This window comes from Equus przewalskii, chromosome 5 (genome assembly GCF_037783145.1).
Source record: "Equus przewalskii isolate Varuska chromosome 5, EquPr2, whole genome shotgun sequence".
NCBI lineage: Eukaryota > Metazoa > Chordata > Mammalia > Perissodactyla > Equidae > Equus > Equus przewalskii.
Window position 1 is genome coordinate 6,379,949 of NC_091835.1, and position 17,156 is coordinate 6,397,104.

General features: G+C 44.1%; 1 protein-coding gene across 2 annotated transcripts; it reads left to right on the plus strand.

Moving 5' to 3' along the window:
- RPL37A (ribosomal protein L37a) lies at positions 1-2,448 on the plus strand. Of its 2 annotated transcripts, XM_070618246.1 has the most exons (4): positions 1-500; positions 878-1,006; positions 1,241-1,323; positions 2,329-2,448. In XM_070618246.1, exons 1-4 carry the CDS (start codon positions 498-500, stop codon positions 2,390-2,392), a joined length of 279 nt encoding a protein of 92 aa, XP_070474347.1. In that variant the 5' UTR covers positions 1-497; the 3' UTR covers positions 2,393-2,448. The 2 variants fall into 2 exon arrangements, with proteins under 2 accessions (XP_070474347.1, XP_008518132.1); XM_008519910.2 differs by lacking the exon at positions 1,241-1,323 and having other exon boundaries at positions 375-500.
- The last annotated feature ends 14,708 nt before the right edge of the window (positions 2,449-17,156 follow it).

Here is a 17,156-nt window from a genome sequence, read left to right on the forward strand (position 1 = left end):
GACCGTGTGCGCCAGGGCCTGAGAGCTCCCCCTGCAGGCCTTCCCGTCTCCAACTTAGTTAAGGTTTCTTTTACCAGTTTCCACACAGCCCCACGTTTTCCTTGGCTCCCAAATCTCGGATCCTCTCTTCCACGCTCATCCAGTAGTTTGAGCTTCCTCTCCCTGGCCTAAGCAACGTTACATCTGAACCTTTCCCTGTCCGTAAAATAGAGCACATAGTACCCGCTTTGCGGGGTTTTGTGAGATGTGTGTAGGACACAGTGGGTGTGCGAAGGCGCTTTCACTCCAGTTTGCTGCTACACTGCGAAATCAGGGTAACCCTGGCCGGCAGACGTCCTGCCCCATTTCCCAGGAGGCCGCGGGGGCAAGGACACCTCCGGACCATAGAGCTCAGTTCCTAGCTGAGCCTCCGGCTCGCTACTTCCGCTCATCGGCCTAAAACCGCGCCTGCGCACTGCATCCCTTCCTCTTTGGGCTAGGACCTAGTTCGCGGGAGGATGGTGAGTGTTGGTCCCGGTGAGGCCTAGATGTCTATCCGTGTGCATCTGTCCTTTTCTTGATTTTTTTGAACCCAACTCGCCTCCGCTTGCCCTCCTTGTCCCAGCCTCCGTGCCCTCGCCGCTCCTCTCGGACGCAGAGCGGGGCGGAGGGGAGGAGGGGCGGGGGCGGGGGGGCTTGGCGGGCTCTGGCCCATCCGGCCGGGTTGACAGGATGCCTTCGGAGCCCGGGCCCGCTAGGGCGCCGGTTTTACCGGGAGGGGCTGCGGGGAGTCTGGTCGCAGGCGGGGGCCGGGCGGGCGGAGGAGCGGTGTGGGAGGCGGCGGGTGTCCGTTCCCGGGTCCTGAGAGCCGGGTCCCCTCTGAACGCGCCCGGAACAGGCCAAACGCACCAAGAAGGTCGGGATCGTCGGCAAGTACGGCACGCGGTATGGCGCCTCCCTGAGGAAGATGGTGAAGAAGATTGAGATCAGCCAGCACGCCAAGTACACGTGCTCCTTCTGCGGGAAGGTGAGGCGGTCTCGGGGTCCCCAGGGGGGCGGCGGCCGGCGGGAGGTGCTGGAGACGTTGGTGACTCGAGTGCCGCAAGACATACGTGGCTTGAAGACGGCGCGGTGGGCGCCGACACTTCCGGCTGGGACCGCGCCTGGCGGCGGGCGCGCGGGGTCCGCGTGGTCCCTGGCCTGGGGTCGGCGGGGCGAGAGGCTTTGGTGCGGTGGCGGGGAGTCGCTTTGCCCTTTGCAGACGAAGATGAAGCGGCGCGCGGTGGGCATCTGGCACTGCGGCTCCTGCATGAAGACGGTGGCCGGCGGCGCCTGGACCTACAAGTGAGTCCCGGGGCCGCGGGGGAAGGGTGCTTCGTCTTCTCAGGACGCTGGAGGCGCGGGTTTGTCTCCAGTTATTGAGGGAATAGAAACAAAGCTGGGGCGGTAACAGTTAAAGTCTGGTTGACGTGGTTTAGAGTGTCGCAGAGTCGTTAGGGTCGTCGTGACCGCTCCCGTTCGACTTGCGGTGTGGAAACAGCCGCGGAGCTTCTTAGCGTGGACGGAACCCGAGGCCTCGCGGTGACGCCGAGCTGAGCCTGGGCTGGGGGTGGCCCTGGGGTCCTCGGCTCGGACCTGGGCGCTCGCTGGCCCCGAGGCCCGGGTGCTCTTCCCCCGGCCGCGTCCGCGCTCCTGCCTCCAGCACGCTGGCCCGTGTGTGTGGAAGGGGTGGCTGGTGTGCTTGAAGAGTTGAGGTTCTTAATTTTGGTTAATTTAAATTCAAAACGGAAGCAGTGTAAAATATTGGAAGATGGTGACGCGATAGTATAAAGATCGTGTTATGTGCCTTGGGTGGGGGTTTCATGAGGGCAAAAGGGAAAATAAAGACTAGTGTGCTCTCTCCGACGCGAAAGAAAAACGAATTCGCGCTCGTGCCCACCGTGGGGGCGGGGGGGTGTTTGAGGGACAGTTCCTGGATGTTGTGCTCATTTTGATAGCTGTCTTTCCAAAATGTACTTTAGTCTGCTCTCCTGCTGTAGACGTTATTTTCTTGATTCTCTCTCAGTTATTGTACCATTTTATAGTTTATTTCTTCAGTCTGTCCATTCCCTTTTAATGGGTTTAGGTCAGCCTCTTGCAGCCGTTCCTCCCTGTTAATTTTTTATGCTCTGTTTGAGAAACTAGATGCATGAGATTGCCTAATTCTGCAAGAGCCTGAAGATGTGACTCTTGAGGGATGCCATCAAAATTAATATTGAAATGTAAAAATAAGGCAGATTTACTCATTTGCCATTTCACACGTTGACATTGTTTTAATTATGTTGGAACCAAATGTGTTTTTCTTTCCAGCACCACTTCTGCCGTCACAGTAAAGTCCGCCATCAGAAGACTGAAGGAATTGAAAGACCAGTAGAAGCTCCGCCATTTGAGACATTGCTGGGCCTGTAATAAATGGGTTAATTTATGTAACAGATTACTTTGGTTTGTTAATTTTATTAATTAGATGTTCTGATTTGCGTTGCATTGCATTGATTTTGCGTTCTCAAAAAGACTTTCCACAAGTGGAAGGACCCACAACTAAAATATACAACTATGTACTGGGGTGATTTGGGAACAAAAAGAAGATTGACAACAGTAGTTAGCTCAGGTGCTATTCTTTAAAAAAGAAAAAGACATGGAGGAGAAATGGTCTGTTTTTTTAAGTCTGTTTTTGCGAGTTTGATTTGAGATGCATTGGTTCAAATTGTGCAGACTTTTAAAAAATCACAGTTAATATTTTTTAAGAATGTTTCTAAAAGGTAGGGCGATGTATACTGCCTCTTAACTGTTGGTGTTTTGTCTGATCACATGTATCAGCATCTTCAAAATCAACATGAAACTAAGAATTTGAGAACAAATTTTGCAAATATCTACAGTCTGCTCCACTTTTCAGTTTGTACACGAGGATTCGTAGGATTGAATTATTCAAGTTGATACAAATGGTCACACTAATGAAAAATGAAGTTCGTTGGAGGAATTCAGGAGTTGTGAGTAGTTAGTGTTAGCCTTTCTTTGTTAGCCTTATTCAGTCCATCAGTTAATTCTCTGTCAGTTTTGCCTGTTTACCTCTTTTCAAACGTGTCTAAGCTGCTATCTGCAATATGGAGTCTGATTGGTATGTCTATCCTTTCTCCCCTCCAAAAACAGTAATTCTTTAAAAATGCAAATCTGTTGTGAGGAAAACCTGGATTTCTTATACCTTTAGGATAGAGTAAAACCCATTGTGGCTTGTCATGGGCTGGCCCTATCTTTCACTTTGGCCCATTACTAGTTCTTGAATGCTCTGTAAGGCCTGTGCACGGATTTTCCCCTTCGCTTCCGCATTGGCTTTGGCACAAACATTACCTCAAGGTAACACTTCTTAACTGTCGAGCTCTTATCAGACCCAAAGTAGTACTTGTTGGGTTTTTGTTTGCATTATTGTTGCTCCCAACAGTTTTGTTCATTATTGTGTCCCTCATACCTAATGTAATTCCCTGCACATAGTAGGTTTAAGTATTTTGTTGAGTAAATGTGTGGATCTCATTTTTATAACAAAATGGCACCTCTAACTGATTTTGTACTGTGAAACATCAGAAAGTACTGTGGGTCAGTAGGATTAGGACCAGGAGTGACAGGATTATCAGACTTCATAGAAATATTTGGCACAGGTCTGCATGCATCCGCAGGTGAGAGGCTAGGATTTCACGTCAGCATAGAGAGTTGACTAAGTGAGAGGTGGCTGTGGTTAAGAGGCACCAACTCAGCCAGACTGCCTGGGTGGTTGTGTAGTCATGTTAAGTTATTTAACCTCTCGGCTTCGGTTGCCTGAACAATGCCTGGTGGTAGAATAGAGTATATGATGGGAGCTGGTATTACTAATTTGGAGTCTTACTTGGGGAACGCCTTTGTGTTACTTTGCTTAGGAGTTGGAGTGTGAGTGTAGGGAGTAGAGAACCATTAGAATTCTGCAAGCTGTGAGGTGATATTTAACATTGGTTGAGCCTGAGTATCCTAAGCACAGAATATGTAATCCCACAGCAGCTTTATGAAGTGTAGATAATATTCCCATTTACACATGAGAAAGTTAGGTAACTTGTAAATGGTGGAGCTGGGATTTGAACCCAGTGTTCTTGGCTTCAGAGCTGATAATCCTAGACACTTTACATTGCTTTTAACATACTTGTTGTTTAATGATAGTTGACAAGGAGTGGATGGGGGCCACAGAGACTATTTAGAGGACTGTTGAAATAGTAAATATTTTTGTGTCTAAGGAAATAGTGACTTTCTCAAGGTTACAGGAGGCAACTGGTGGGGATAGGGCTGAAAATTACGTTTCTGACTCCTAATCCATGTTTTTCCTTCTGTATTAGGCTGTATATTTTATGGGTTCAGAGTATATTCCTTGTTAAACTGGCTCTTTATAGATTAAAGATCCCACCTTCATTACTCTCCCTCACCCTCTGACTTGTTTTCACAGTGATTTTCTGAGCCTTTGAATCTAAGTCATGTAGTTTAACATTGCATCAGGATAGAAAGGTGAATAAGATGTGTTTCCCACTATTTAGACTCCAAGTTTACGGGTCATCTCATATCTTAAATTATTTGTGTGTGAAATGTCCAGGTAGCCAGGACAGGAGCACATCTAATTGCAAGTTTTGATTTAGGTGTGGAGATGAGAGATGGGGATCCTTGAGCTTTGTTTTAAAGCCTTGTCAGCAAGAGACGAGGACTAGAGATCAAGTTTTGGAATCAAGAATGGGGATGAGGAGGTATCATGGGAGGACTAGGGTGGTGGACCCAACTCAGATTGGAAATGAAAACATCTGCAGCAGCAACTTTGAAGTGTAGCAACCGGAACCAAGTAGTCTGTGCAAAGTTAAAAAATCTTCGCTATTAACTGTCTTCCTCTAGAAAACCAAAAGCCATTTTGTTGATAGCACTTTGGCCAAAATTCAACAATGGAAAGGGAAACTTTGATTATATGTTTTGGGATACAAAAGTCAAAATGAGTGAAGGGTCAAATTAATGTTATGCCACATTCAACCCTGTAGGCCAGGGCCCTTGAGAGTAGTATCAGGAGAGTGGGTGGTATGGCTGACACGAACACACACCCACAGGTATTTGTGTGGGTTCCACTAATCCAGAAGGGGGATAGTTGAGAGTAGAGAGCATTCATTAAACAAGCGTGCTTTGACAACTCCCTGCAGTGTGGACAAGATGTGAGCACCACCCTTAAACATGCCTCATTAAACTAACTTACAAACTTCTGGGTTGGAAAAGTATTCCAAAGTAATTATATATGGCATTTCCAATCAAAATGCTAGTTTTCCCCCAGGACTCTGCAAAATGTAAAATTTATTTGGAGACAACAGAATTAGGACAATAAGAAAGTCAGTGTAGCGTAGTGGTTAAGAATGTGGGTTCTAGAGTCAGAAGTAGGAGTTTATTCCTTTTCTGAACTTGTTTCCTCATCTGTAAAATGGATATAATTTTTCCCTCAAACAGGACAAATTAGGTAAATTTTGTTCAGGAACTCACGCTAATGGTGGGGTCCAGAAAGCCAGGATAAGTAGAGTCCTGGGCTTTGGAGAGGGGATGTTTGGAGATACTGGTGCTGTTTTTCAGTGGGAATGTTAGACCAAAGGAGACAGAATCAGGAGGGAAACTGCCTGTGGCAAAAGGATGAATTACAATGTTGGGGAAGGAGGCTGAGGAAACTTTTCTATAAGGTATATTTTTGGCCAAAGGGGAAAGAGAAACTAAAGCAAGATTTTTGATAATTTGAAGCCTGCGTGATGTCCTGTGTGTGTAATGCATGTGACTGCATGGCACGTCCAGAATATGGAGTGTTCTTTTTTCATGCTTGAGATTTCTTTGGGTTTCTGTGATATTCCTTGTAAGGGGAGGGTTTATTTTGCTCCTTTGCATCCAATCTGCCTGTGCTGTTTATGTTGTCTATGTGAAATTGTCATGTGGACTTGTTATGTTGTAGATTAAATTCTGGCAAATTTTTGCAAAGAATCAGTAACTTTTCCAGGTGATCTGTACATAGGTATTTTAGTCTAATTGTAGATGACTTAGTCTCTCTTCAGTTTACTCCAGGCATGGAGAAAATAAGTTATGGACTGGCTGCATTTGCACAGGAACCGTAAAAAGATTGCCCCAAGCACTGTGGGAAAAGGTGTGGACAACTGATAGAGTAAATGAAACCAAACAAATCTCTTTAGAGAATTTCAATCAAATGATACAAGAGCTGAGTTGCACTAAGTCGGAAAAGTTCATGGACTCCTGCTGCCAAGATCCCAGAGCTGCCCAAATTCCTACCTGTGTCATTTGGTTGGATGCAATAGAGACTGACTCAAGCTAACTAAAGCAGAAGAGAGATTCTATTGGAGCATAATAGAGTCCTTCACAGGATAGAAGGAAAGGACAGGTTATTCAACTCACCTCAGTTACTCTATATGAATGTCCCGTCTGTTTTCTGCTGGGACCCTGACCAAATCAGATGTTTCACAACCCCGTTTTGACATTTTTAGAGCTGAAATTATATCCTTCAAATTTGTTTCCTATCCTATGTCATCTATTATTCCTTCCTCTTCCTTATGTTCTATAATAGACACCTTATTTTTGTCTCCCCAAATCTCTTCCTTTGAGCAACTTCCTCCATTCCATTTGGTTACGGTGGGATTACCGACAACAGGATCCTTTCCCTTGGCTACAAAAGGATGTCACAAGACACAAACTGACATAACTGATCAAACAAATTATTTCTTCTGGGAATTTATAAATTGGCCAGAGTCACACACACAGAGAGGTGAGTAGTTGGAATTGAGTCTTTTAGTGGAAGACTAAGAGAAAGACCATGTCTTTCTGTCTCTACGATTCCCTGAAGCCCTGGTTCTTTCCTGGGTGTTAGCTCTTCCTTTGACTTGGTGAGATCCCAGTGTGGAGGAAGACTCCAGTGGGCTTCAGTCTGGGGTAGAAGTGAGCAAGAAATAAACTAGCCCTCCAGGGACTGAAGATGAGTTCCAAATCATCTTAATCTATGATTTAGTTAATTTAGAATTACTAGTGCCCTAGCTGTCTACAAGAAAAATGTAAATCCTCTCTGGAAAAAGAAAGGACATCCCAAGCTTCAAATTATGTCTATACTGTTTTATATGTGATGTCGGGGCACCCAAGTAGAGATAACCAAGTGTACAAAGGGACAAGATAGTTTGATTTTAAAAACCGAGAGAAACAGACAACCAAAACAGATCCATAGGCTATACAAGTAATGAGTCAGACACTGACTTAAAAAGAACTGCTTAATATGGACGAGGAAATAAAAGACAAGACTGAGGATTTCATTACAAAATATGACAGTTCTTGTACTGAAAAATTTAATAAGTTAGAACTCTATAGATGGATTTAACAGCAAATTAGATGCAGAGTGACAGAATCAGTGAATAGATTTTTTTAAAATCCAGAAAGAAGCGTAGAAAACAATGGAAAAGAGTAAGTGTAAGAGACAGGAGATACAATGAAGAGCTCTAATCCATGTGTAATTGGAGCCCCAGAAGGAGAAAGAAGAGAGGTGATAATGGCTAAGAATTTTCTAAAACCAGTGAAAATAGCAAGCCACAGATTTAAGAATCCCTGTAAACCTTAGGCAAAATAAGTGCAAAGAAAAGCACATGTAAGAATATCGTAGCATTAATACCAAAGACAAAAGGAATACCTTAAAAGCAGCAGCACTAAGTCAACTTTTTAATAACAATAGACTCTGGAAGATAGATTTTGTCTTAAAGTCCTTCAAATTCTGTACTCAGCAACCATATCCTTAAAATATGAAGGTGAAATAAAGACAGTTTGAAACAAACCACTGAGAGCATTTATCACTGCAGACCCACCCATTGGACAAAAGGTAAATATTCTAAGGAGGAGACTTGAAGATGCAGGAAGGAATGAAGGTAAAAAAAAAAAAGGGGTAAAGGGGCCAGCCCAGTGGCGCAGCGGAAGTGTGCACGTTCCGCTTCTCCGCGGCCCAGGGTTGGTCGGTTGGGATCCCAGGTGCGGATATGGCACCACTTGGCACACCATGCTGTGGTAGGTGTCCCACATATAAAGTAGAGGAAGATGGGCACAGATGTTAGCTCAGGACCAGGCTTCCTCAGCAAAAAGAGGAAGACTGGCGGTAGTTAGCTCAGGGCTAATCTCCCTCAAAAAAAAAAAAAAAAAAAGAAGGAAATATGCAGGTAAATACAGTTGAATATAGACTATAAGTAATAGTAATAATTTTGGGGGTAATATTAAAATTATTACAGGATCAGCATGTAGATCAAGAAAGAGGGTAAATAGTGTTAAAATGTTCTAAGGTTCTTGCATTGTCCAGGAAGAGGTCAAACTACAAATATGGGTTGTAATCTCTGGTAATCATTAAAAGAATAGAAAATGATGTATAACTAACAAATTGATACAGTGGAAATAGAATTAAAAAGCAATCAGAAGGGATAGGAAAAGAACTAGTAGGACAAATGGTACATAGTAAGATGGTAGGTGTAAGCATATATGTATACACAGATATATGTGTCAGAAATAACGTTACATGTAAATAGACTAAATGCTTCAGTTAAAAAGTAAACAGGCAAGTTGGATTGCATACCCAAAGAATAAAGATTAAAGGAGACCTAAGGCATAAAGAATTGGGTATAAATAATAAAATATAAGGATGCAGAGAAGTTAAAAGGATGAAAAAGGATATAACCTGCCAACTAATCCATGAAATGAAAGCTCTATTAATGTTTGACAAAGTGGACTCTAAGGCAGAAAAGCATTACTAGAGACAAAGAGGGGCGTTTATAAAGTTAAACGTAAAGAAAAAAATGTGTGATGATTTTTCAGTATTTCTGGGCTATTGGCAAAGATATGAAACACTAGATGAGTAGGTGGTGATGGCTCCTAAGATGTTTTTGAGGAGCAAATTGAAGAATGTAGAGAAACACTGACTAGAGAAAATCAAGAACTGATAAATTCTACAAAGTCAATCCCAATGACCGAGAGGACCCAGCAAGTTGGAATCATTATAAGCTAGAAAATATGTGAATTAGTTAATTTCTAAGTAATAGATATCTCTATGAAGCACAAACTTAAAATATCAAGAAATGTTTCAGCAGCTCAAAGTATAATAGTAATGCTAATTTTTTAAAAAAGTAATAAAAAAATTTTTTAAAGGGGAACTCCCTTTGTATTTGTTTATGATTTGTTCTCTATTACTGAAGCCTGCCGCTCCGTTTTGTCTCCTGGATTGGCATTAAATATTGATGTATCGCTAAAAATGTCAACAGGGGAAAACAGAATAATCCTTGTCGTGTGTGTGTCACTATATTCACTATTTGTTTTGTGTACTGACTTTGGAAAACAACCTTCATAAGGGGTTGTGGTATAGTCACTGGTTCTCTAGATATTTTTGAAGGTTTATATAGTGCAATTTAGCCTTGGAACCCAGTGGATTTATATATGTTCTTTGGGAACCTGATCTGTAAATCAGGAAAATACTTATTTACAGATATTCATTCCTTCAACAAAGTGAAGAACTTTGTCAGCATGTGTTGGCTGCAAGACTCAAATATAACACTAGGGAGTGATACAATAAAAGTAGGAGAAAGGAACACAGCTTGACAAGCAGGTGTACAGTTGCAGGATTCATCTTGAGGGCATATGTAAAATGGTTAAGAGCTGTGTAAAATTACAGTTTAGTAGGAACCAAGTTCTTTTTAAATTTCCATAATGCCGTAATGTGTAGACGTAACCAAGCAGACTAAAGTAAAGAAAAAAGGAGACCAAAAGGCGTTAATAATTACAGATCTTCTGGGACAAACAACCCTCTGATACATAATCAAGATGAACTTGGGTGTGTTTTCTAGGGTCTGCTAGTTGAAGAGAAAATTTTAATTTAATATTTTCATTTTGCTGATAATATTAAAAGTTGTTTTTACACTTGAAATTTATGCAATGTTGTAAACCAATGTACTGAAATTTAAAAAAAAATTTTATCAGTTGAAAAAACAAAACTCTTCTGCAGTGATGATACATTGTTAAAATGTATTTAATTGAATATGCTTTTATTTATCAAGCACTCCTCAAACTAGAGTGTGCCGGTCTCTGACCACATTTTCAGAGTCTTCAAGAATTTTTGGGGGCCGGCCCCGTGGCCAAGTGGTTAAGTTCACCTGCTCTGCTTCGGCGGCCCAGGGTTTCGCCAGTTCGGATCCTGGGCGCAGACATGGTCATCGCTCATCAAGCCATGCTGAAGCGGCGTCCCACATGCCACAACTAGAAGGACCCACAACTAAAAATACACAACTATGTACCAGGGGCTTTGGGGAGAAAAAGGAAAACTAAAATCTTTTTTAGAAAAAAGAATTTTCTCCCCTTAAAAAGGTCAGTACAGGAAGAAAGTATAAAATATACAATCATAAACACTGGGCTTTGTAATTGAGTAACTTGAGCAACGAAGATATGAGCCAATGCAGGAAGCTAAGTGAGAGCGCAGCGCCCAAAAGTGGGTCAAAAGGTTACAATGATGCAGGGAGTCGAGTTGCCCTAGTGGTGCCACCACTGTGTAGAGCCAATGGGATGCTCAGTGGAAGTATGACTTGGAAGGGAGCCAGTAGGAGAGGGCCTTCTCTCTCTGTCCCCGGGGGAGTTTGTATGTGTGTGTGTGTGTGTGTGTGTGTGTGTGCGCGCGCATGCATGAAATGGTGTGATTTGTTAAGGTGTTTGTGTGTGTGTGTGTGTGTTTCATGCATGAAATGGTGTGATTTGTTAAGATTCAAAGGCCAGTATTATAGGGTGACATATTGATCTTCGCTTCTCTTTCCTGGTACTATTTTTTCTAGGTCTTTTAAAAAATTTTTTTCCCTCCCAAGCACTATTCTTTAACTCATCAACTCAGGGCTGTTGTGCTCATATATTTCCCTGCTTTAGTTTCTAAGTTGTGATTAGCAGTGGGAGGGTTTTATTAGGAATACCTAACACATGCACTGGGCTGTGTTCAAATGGCTTGACTTGAAGAAACTCACTTACTCCTCCCAACGGCCCTGCACTGGGTACCTGTAGGACCCTGTTTCACAAGGCTTTTCAAGACTTGACTCCTGCGAACCTTTCCACCCTTACCTGTTGTCATGTCCTGTTTCTTCTCTAAGCACCAGCCATACTAAACTTCCTTCGGTTTCTTGAATGCACTGTGCTTTAAGATCATAGCTAATATTTATCGTGTTCTTTCTATTGCCAATTTTCCTTTCCTCCTGCATTGTCCTCACATCAAACTCATGGGATTAATATGATTGTTTCTCCCATTTTACAGACGAGGAAAAAGAAGCTAAGAGAAATTAAATGTTATGTCTAAGGTCACACACTTCAGAGAGGGATAATGTGGAAAAAGGGTGAGCTTTGGACCCATAACCCAGTTACGTTATCCACCTTCAGCTCTGTCATTTACTGGCTTGAACTTTAGAGAACATTTATTCTCTTTTTACAGATAAAGAGCCTAATGTTCTCTGAGAGTAATACCTTGTGAAGGATTTTGGTGATGGGAGGGCAGCCTAGGCATGAGACAGAAGCATAAAATTAGGGGAAGAACAACAGAATGGAAAGGAAAGAATGTTTTCAAGAGTTATGTTAATGAAGTACACACAGGACTCCACTGATTAAATTAGGGCACACGCACATTCTGTGCCTCCGACTAAGGAATCTGGGCATGTCATATTTTAGGTAGGAAGATGAGTGTAGAGAATGGACAGCAGAGGGAGCCCTTGGTAAGTTTTGCCCATCAAGTCTGGCCTCCGAAGAAGGAGAAAGTGACGTTCTTTTGTGCTCCCCTTCCGTGAGCTTATTTCTACCCATTTTCCTCTTTACTCGCTTCCTGCCTATCATTTCCCTAATTGAAGTGCCTGTGCAGTGCTGGCAGTTGTGCCTCTCCTCGCAAGGCCTTTGAAGTTGCTGCTTAATTCCTCTTCACTCGTGGAGGAAACCAAGCCTCAGAGGAACTGACTAACTGCCCCCACTTCGCTTACACAACTGCTAATCGTGGGGTCAGGATTGCAGTCCTTCGGGCTCTGGGATTCGAAAGTGCAGCCTCCTCATCTCAAAGTAGCTTTTCTGTACCCCTGAATCTATGGGCCGATATTCTCCCTCTGCAAATGCGATCCAGGGTACAAATGGGGTTAGAAAGACACTATTAGAGTGGCATGGCTGGTTCATTTCTTGTTGCTAGGGCTGTCGAGTCGGTTCTGAGCCTGTGCACAGCAGAGTGGAACCCTGCCTGCTCTTTTTGCGCCATCCTCTCCCCTTCCAGCGCTCTCTCAGACGATGCTCCACTGCTACTCACAGGGTTTTCATGGCCAGTTCTTTTGGAAGTGGGTGGCCAGGTCCTTCCTAGTCTGTCTTAGCCTGAACTGACAAACGAGTGGTGTGGTTCCCTGACCAGGAAATGAACCCGGGCCGCAGCAGTGAGAGCGCTGACTCTTAACCACTAGACCACCAGGGCTGGCTAGATTCATTTTAGCATGGACAATTTAAAAACACAATGCTTTAACTCAAAGGAGGTGCACACCCAGAAAGCCTGTAGGAGAGAAATGTGGGGCTCGTTGCAATGGCAATACCAAGGGTGTGGATTTGCGGGTTTTAAAATTCCCCCAAAATTTCCATTCGCCTTCTCTGTCTCTTTCTTATGAACAACTGACATTATCTTAATCTAACGTCCAAAAGCTTTGCAAATACAGTTTCAAAAGCCTACCCTGGCTGCCCCCTTCAATCTTCCCTAAACGCCACTGTGGCAGCCTGACTGGCCATACTCAAACCTTCCCCCTGTGAGTGACGGTGGGTTAGCACAGCTTGGAGACCCCTCAAGCAAAAGTGCTCCAACTTCACATCTTGAGTTACTACAAAATAAAGACACCTGTCTTCTCCCCTTCCTCTTCTGGGACCCCACTGTGCAGCTCGGCATGGGACCAAGTCCTGGGGGGAGGGGAGGAAGTGGGGCTCAGCAAAGACTTGGTGACAGGCTGATTGATGGATTCCCCACTTCTGCCTGCCCTCCTGCCCACTCCTGCAGGCTCTGGCCCAGGTCCACCGTCCGACTGCCTGGGGGTCTGCTTTTCCTTGTTGAGTCAGCACCAATGAGTCAGGGCCAAGATCCGCTGGGGGTACGGGGGAGTAGGGGTAGTACTCACTGCTGGACTTTGGGAAAGAAGTAGGAGTTTAGTGGCCCAAAGGATGACATGGCAAGGCGCCTGTGAATGGAGGGTACTGGGGTTGTGGTCAGAGGAGCCTGAGCAGGGGGCTGACCTGTTGATGTCATTGACCATCAGCTGTTGGTGGGACACTTTCTTGTTGAGAATACAAGGGGTTACTCAAATCATATTGCTTAGGGCCCTAAAAAATCCCAGTCTTTTCCCTTCCGTGCTTCAGTGCTACTCTTTTAGAGATGCCAAAATGAAACCAAATCTCCATGAACGCAGCTAATGGAAGGTGAGAGGAAGGCAGATGAGTGAAATTCTCGGATACACCCCACCAGCAATTCAGCTGTGTCCTGATTTTGCGAGAGCTGCTGAGGGTCAAAACAAAGTGGCTGATGACATTTGGTGGCGTCCTTCTGTACTCCACCATCCACAGCTTGTACACACTGGTAGAGGAGGCAGGAGGAGAGGTGGATGTGCTTGGAAGGTAGGTAGAGGGACAGAAGGTAAGAGAAATGAGCCTTCCAGTACCATTTAGGGAGGAAGGAGTGGTTGGGAAGAGGTAAACCAGTGATGCTATTCTTGCTAGCAGTCAGGCAAGACAGTTATGCCAGTGTTGTTCCCCAAATCATAGACCTATGGCATCCTGGAGTCATATTGCTGAGGGCCAACTTAGAGGTTGTCTCATCCAACTCCATCATTTTAAAGAGGAGGTGCAGATCCAGAAAAGCGAAGTGACTTCACCACAGTCGTACAACTAGATGGCGACAGAGCCAAAAGCCTGATTCAGGGCTCATTCCATGACAAGAAACCAGGGTCAATGGGCAGCAGCCCTTGGGAGTTCAGAGTCATTGGGGCATAGGGTTACAGGTGAAAAATTCGTTACCGCCCAGAGGCTGAGAGACCCTGGATGTCCTTGGTTTGACATTTCTGTTCCTCTGAATGAACCAGTCTCTTTTCAGGTCAGTTGGACTTGAGCTTTTTTCATTCTCAAGAGCCAGGTCATCCAGAGAGAGGGCCACAGAGAGTGAAAATGCCCTCTCAAAAAGCCCCGAATTTCTGCCTAAGAGAAGAAGGGAGACGGATGCAGGAGGGTCTCTGTTGCAGGGTCTAACTGGGCACAAAATAGGGGAAGTCTGTGTGTGTTCCACCAATGCCATGCTATGAAAGGCCTAGGGCTTCCATCTTGGGAAAATTGCTATCCCTTGCTCCTTTCTTAAGGGGCTGAGGAGTGACTGTTGTGAGGATTAATAGGATAAAATGAGCAAAATTCCCTGGGACCAGGGGTTGCAAACTGAGTCCAGAGCCACACAATGAGGCCCCACCCCCTCACCCCAGCCTCCCCAAGAGAGGCCACCGCTTCTGCAGTAAGCGATTTTCATCCATATATAAAAATCTCCCGGCAAGAGCAGAAAGGCTTTCTGCTTTGGTGGCACAATTCTCACACAGCAGGACAGCCACTTGGAGAGGAAAGTAGCTGGAGTGGACCCCTGTACCCAGGGGGAGGCATATCCTCCTCTGTGGACAGGGGCATCCATTCTGTTTCCCCAAGAAGTTCAGAGCACAGCACAAATGATTTTCTTAACCCTGTAGGAGTAAGACAGTGATGAAAATGGGTCTTGGTTTCATAATTGAAGACCTAGGTCAATTGTTCCATATGGCAATGTCACAGAGTCCTAGTGGATCCAGATGGACAGGATCTTAGCGATGACCCCACAGATGTAGCATGGAGGTCAAGAGATGAGGCTCTGGTGTCAGACCATTTGCATGCCATCACTAATAATTCTGAGTATCTCTATTCTCTTGGGCAAGTTTCCTAACCTCTCTAAGCCTCTGTTCCCTTGTCTACAAAGTGAGGATAATAATAATAATACCCGCCTTATAGGGTTGTTGTAAGGATAAAATGAGATACTTTTTCTGTTAACTGCTCAGCCTGACACATGATAAGCCTTCAATTAATGTTTGATATTATTATTATGTTATTATTCTTTCCCTCACTTTACAGACATGGAAACTAAGGAAACAGGTATATTTTAAGAAGTATATTTCATAAAATCACAAAACCAGCCTAGTTGTGTGTGAACATTTTTCTTGATTAAAAAAAGGGAACATGTGGGCATCTGGACAAGAGCCAGGAAAGGCCAGGTTATGTGACAGTAACAACTCCCAAACGTCAGAGCTTATAATAAAAACATACATTTCTTGCCCATACTCAGTGTCCATTGTGTGTCAGCTTGGGGTTCTGCTCCTATCATTATTATCCTCGTTCTGGGACCTGGGCATTTGAACTGCAAACCTACTCTTACATCATCCATCTGGAAGTGACTCTGATCATGACTGCCCACATTTCTTAGCCAAAGCAAGGCACGTGGCCATATGGGAGTTCAACACTGTGGGTAAACATGATCCCCTTACAGGAGGTAACCAGATATTGGTGAAGAATAGTACAATTTATGACAATCTGCTACTTAAAGATAATCTTAGTGTGAGCCATCCTCTGATGAGCCAATTGAAACAGCTACCCCAAGATGTCAAAACTGGTATGAAAAACTAAGAGACCCTGCCACAGCGTCAAAGGGAACACCTACTAATGCCCAAACCTTGAAATAATTTCTCAAAACCCCCAAACCATGGACAAGATCAAAATCTCCATTCCTTGAAAATGAACCACACATAGTCATGAGGCTCATCCTAGGATGAGAGGGTCCTTGTGCTAGAACACAACAGAGGGCTCACCTCTCTCTCCCATACTAAGTGTTTACCACACATCCCATCCTGTTCCATACCCTCTGTGGTCCACTCCATTAACCACTGCTGATTTAATGATTACCACCGGTCTAGACAGTGGAAACACAAATGAGAAGGGGACACAGCCCTTGTCCTCAAGGAAGGGAGCAAACTTCCTGCTAGTAGGGGCAGACTAGCAGTAAAGTCAACAAATAGAATGTAAGGTAAGCTCTGGTATGGTCTGGGAGCTGTGGAACCACAAAGGAAGGTCGCTTAATCTAGCCTGGGTCAGAAAAGTTCAGTATGGGAAAGCTGATGTTCCTGGAATTTCATTCCTAAGGACGGGTGGGAATTATGCAACTGGTTGAAGTTGTGAAATGATATTGGGGACAAAGTGTTACATCCTTTAAGAAGCAAGTGGTCAGACTTCTTGGTGTTTCTCATGTATTAGCAAGCATCTTTTCTGAGTGTTGGGCAGTGGTGATAAAATGACAGAGTCCGTGCCCTTTGAGACTTAGCTAAACTGAAGTAGGGGTTCTGAAAGAATGGGTCTGGGGTCACCCACAGGTGTAGACTTGTGGGGCCCAGCCCAGAGTCTCTAGGTGTGGAACCCAGAAACTGGGATTTTAAACAAGTGCATATGATATTTTCATCACACTTGAAATTTCAGGGTTCCTGCTTAAAAGGCAGTCATAATATTGATAAATGTAGAGAGGGCCCAGGGAAAATGGGATGAGTGTACTGAACAAAGAAATACATTGGAGTAAAAAATATTTGTGTTCCCTGTGAGTCAGGGACCAATGCCCTTTGAAGTGTGGTACAAAGGTTAGGGAACTTGGCATTTCTTTGTCAAGGCTGCTGTTGACTTTGGTTCACAACCGTCTCTCCAAGCCTGATCTCTTAGGCTAACATGTTTGGGTTTTTTATTTGTTTTGTTTTGGTTTTTGTTGCTTTTTTTTTTTTTTTTAAATCTCATCCAGTAAAATCATTTAATGGCAGAATCTGGTACTCATTTTGTGTACAACAGCCAATTCTGGGTAAAGGTGATTAGTGAATGAGGAATAATGACGTCTCTCTGTTGGCTTAGAGTTTACAAAGACCTTAGATTGTCTCATTTGATCTTCACCTAATACTGTGGAGGTAGGTCTCTTACTAGCCTCATTTCTCAGCCGAGGAACCAGTTTGGAGAGGACAGGCAATCTGCCCAAG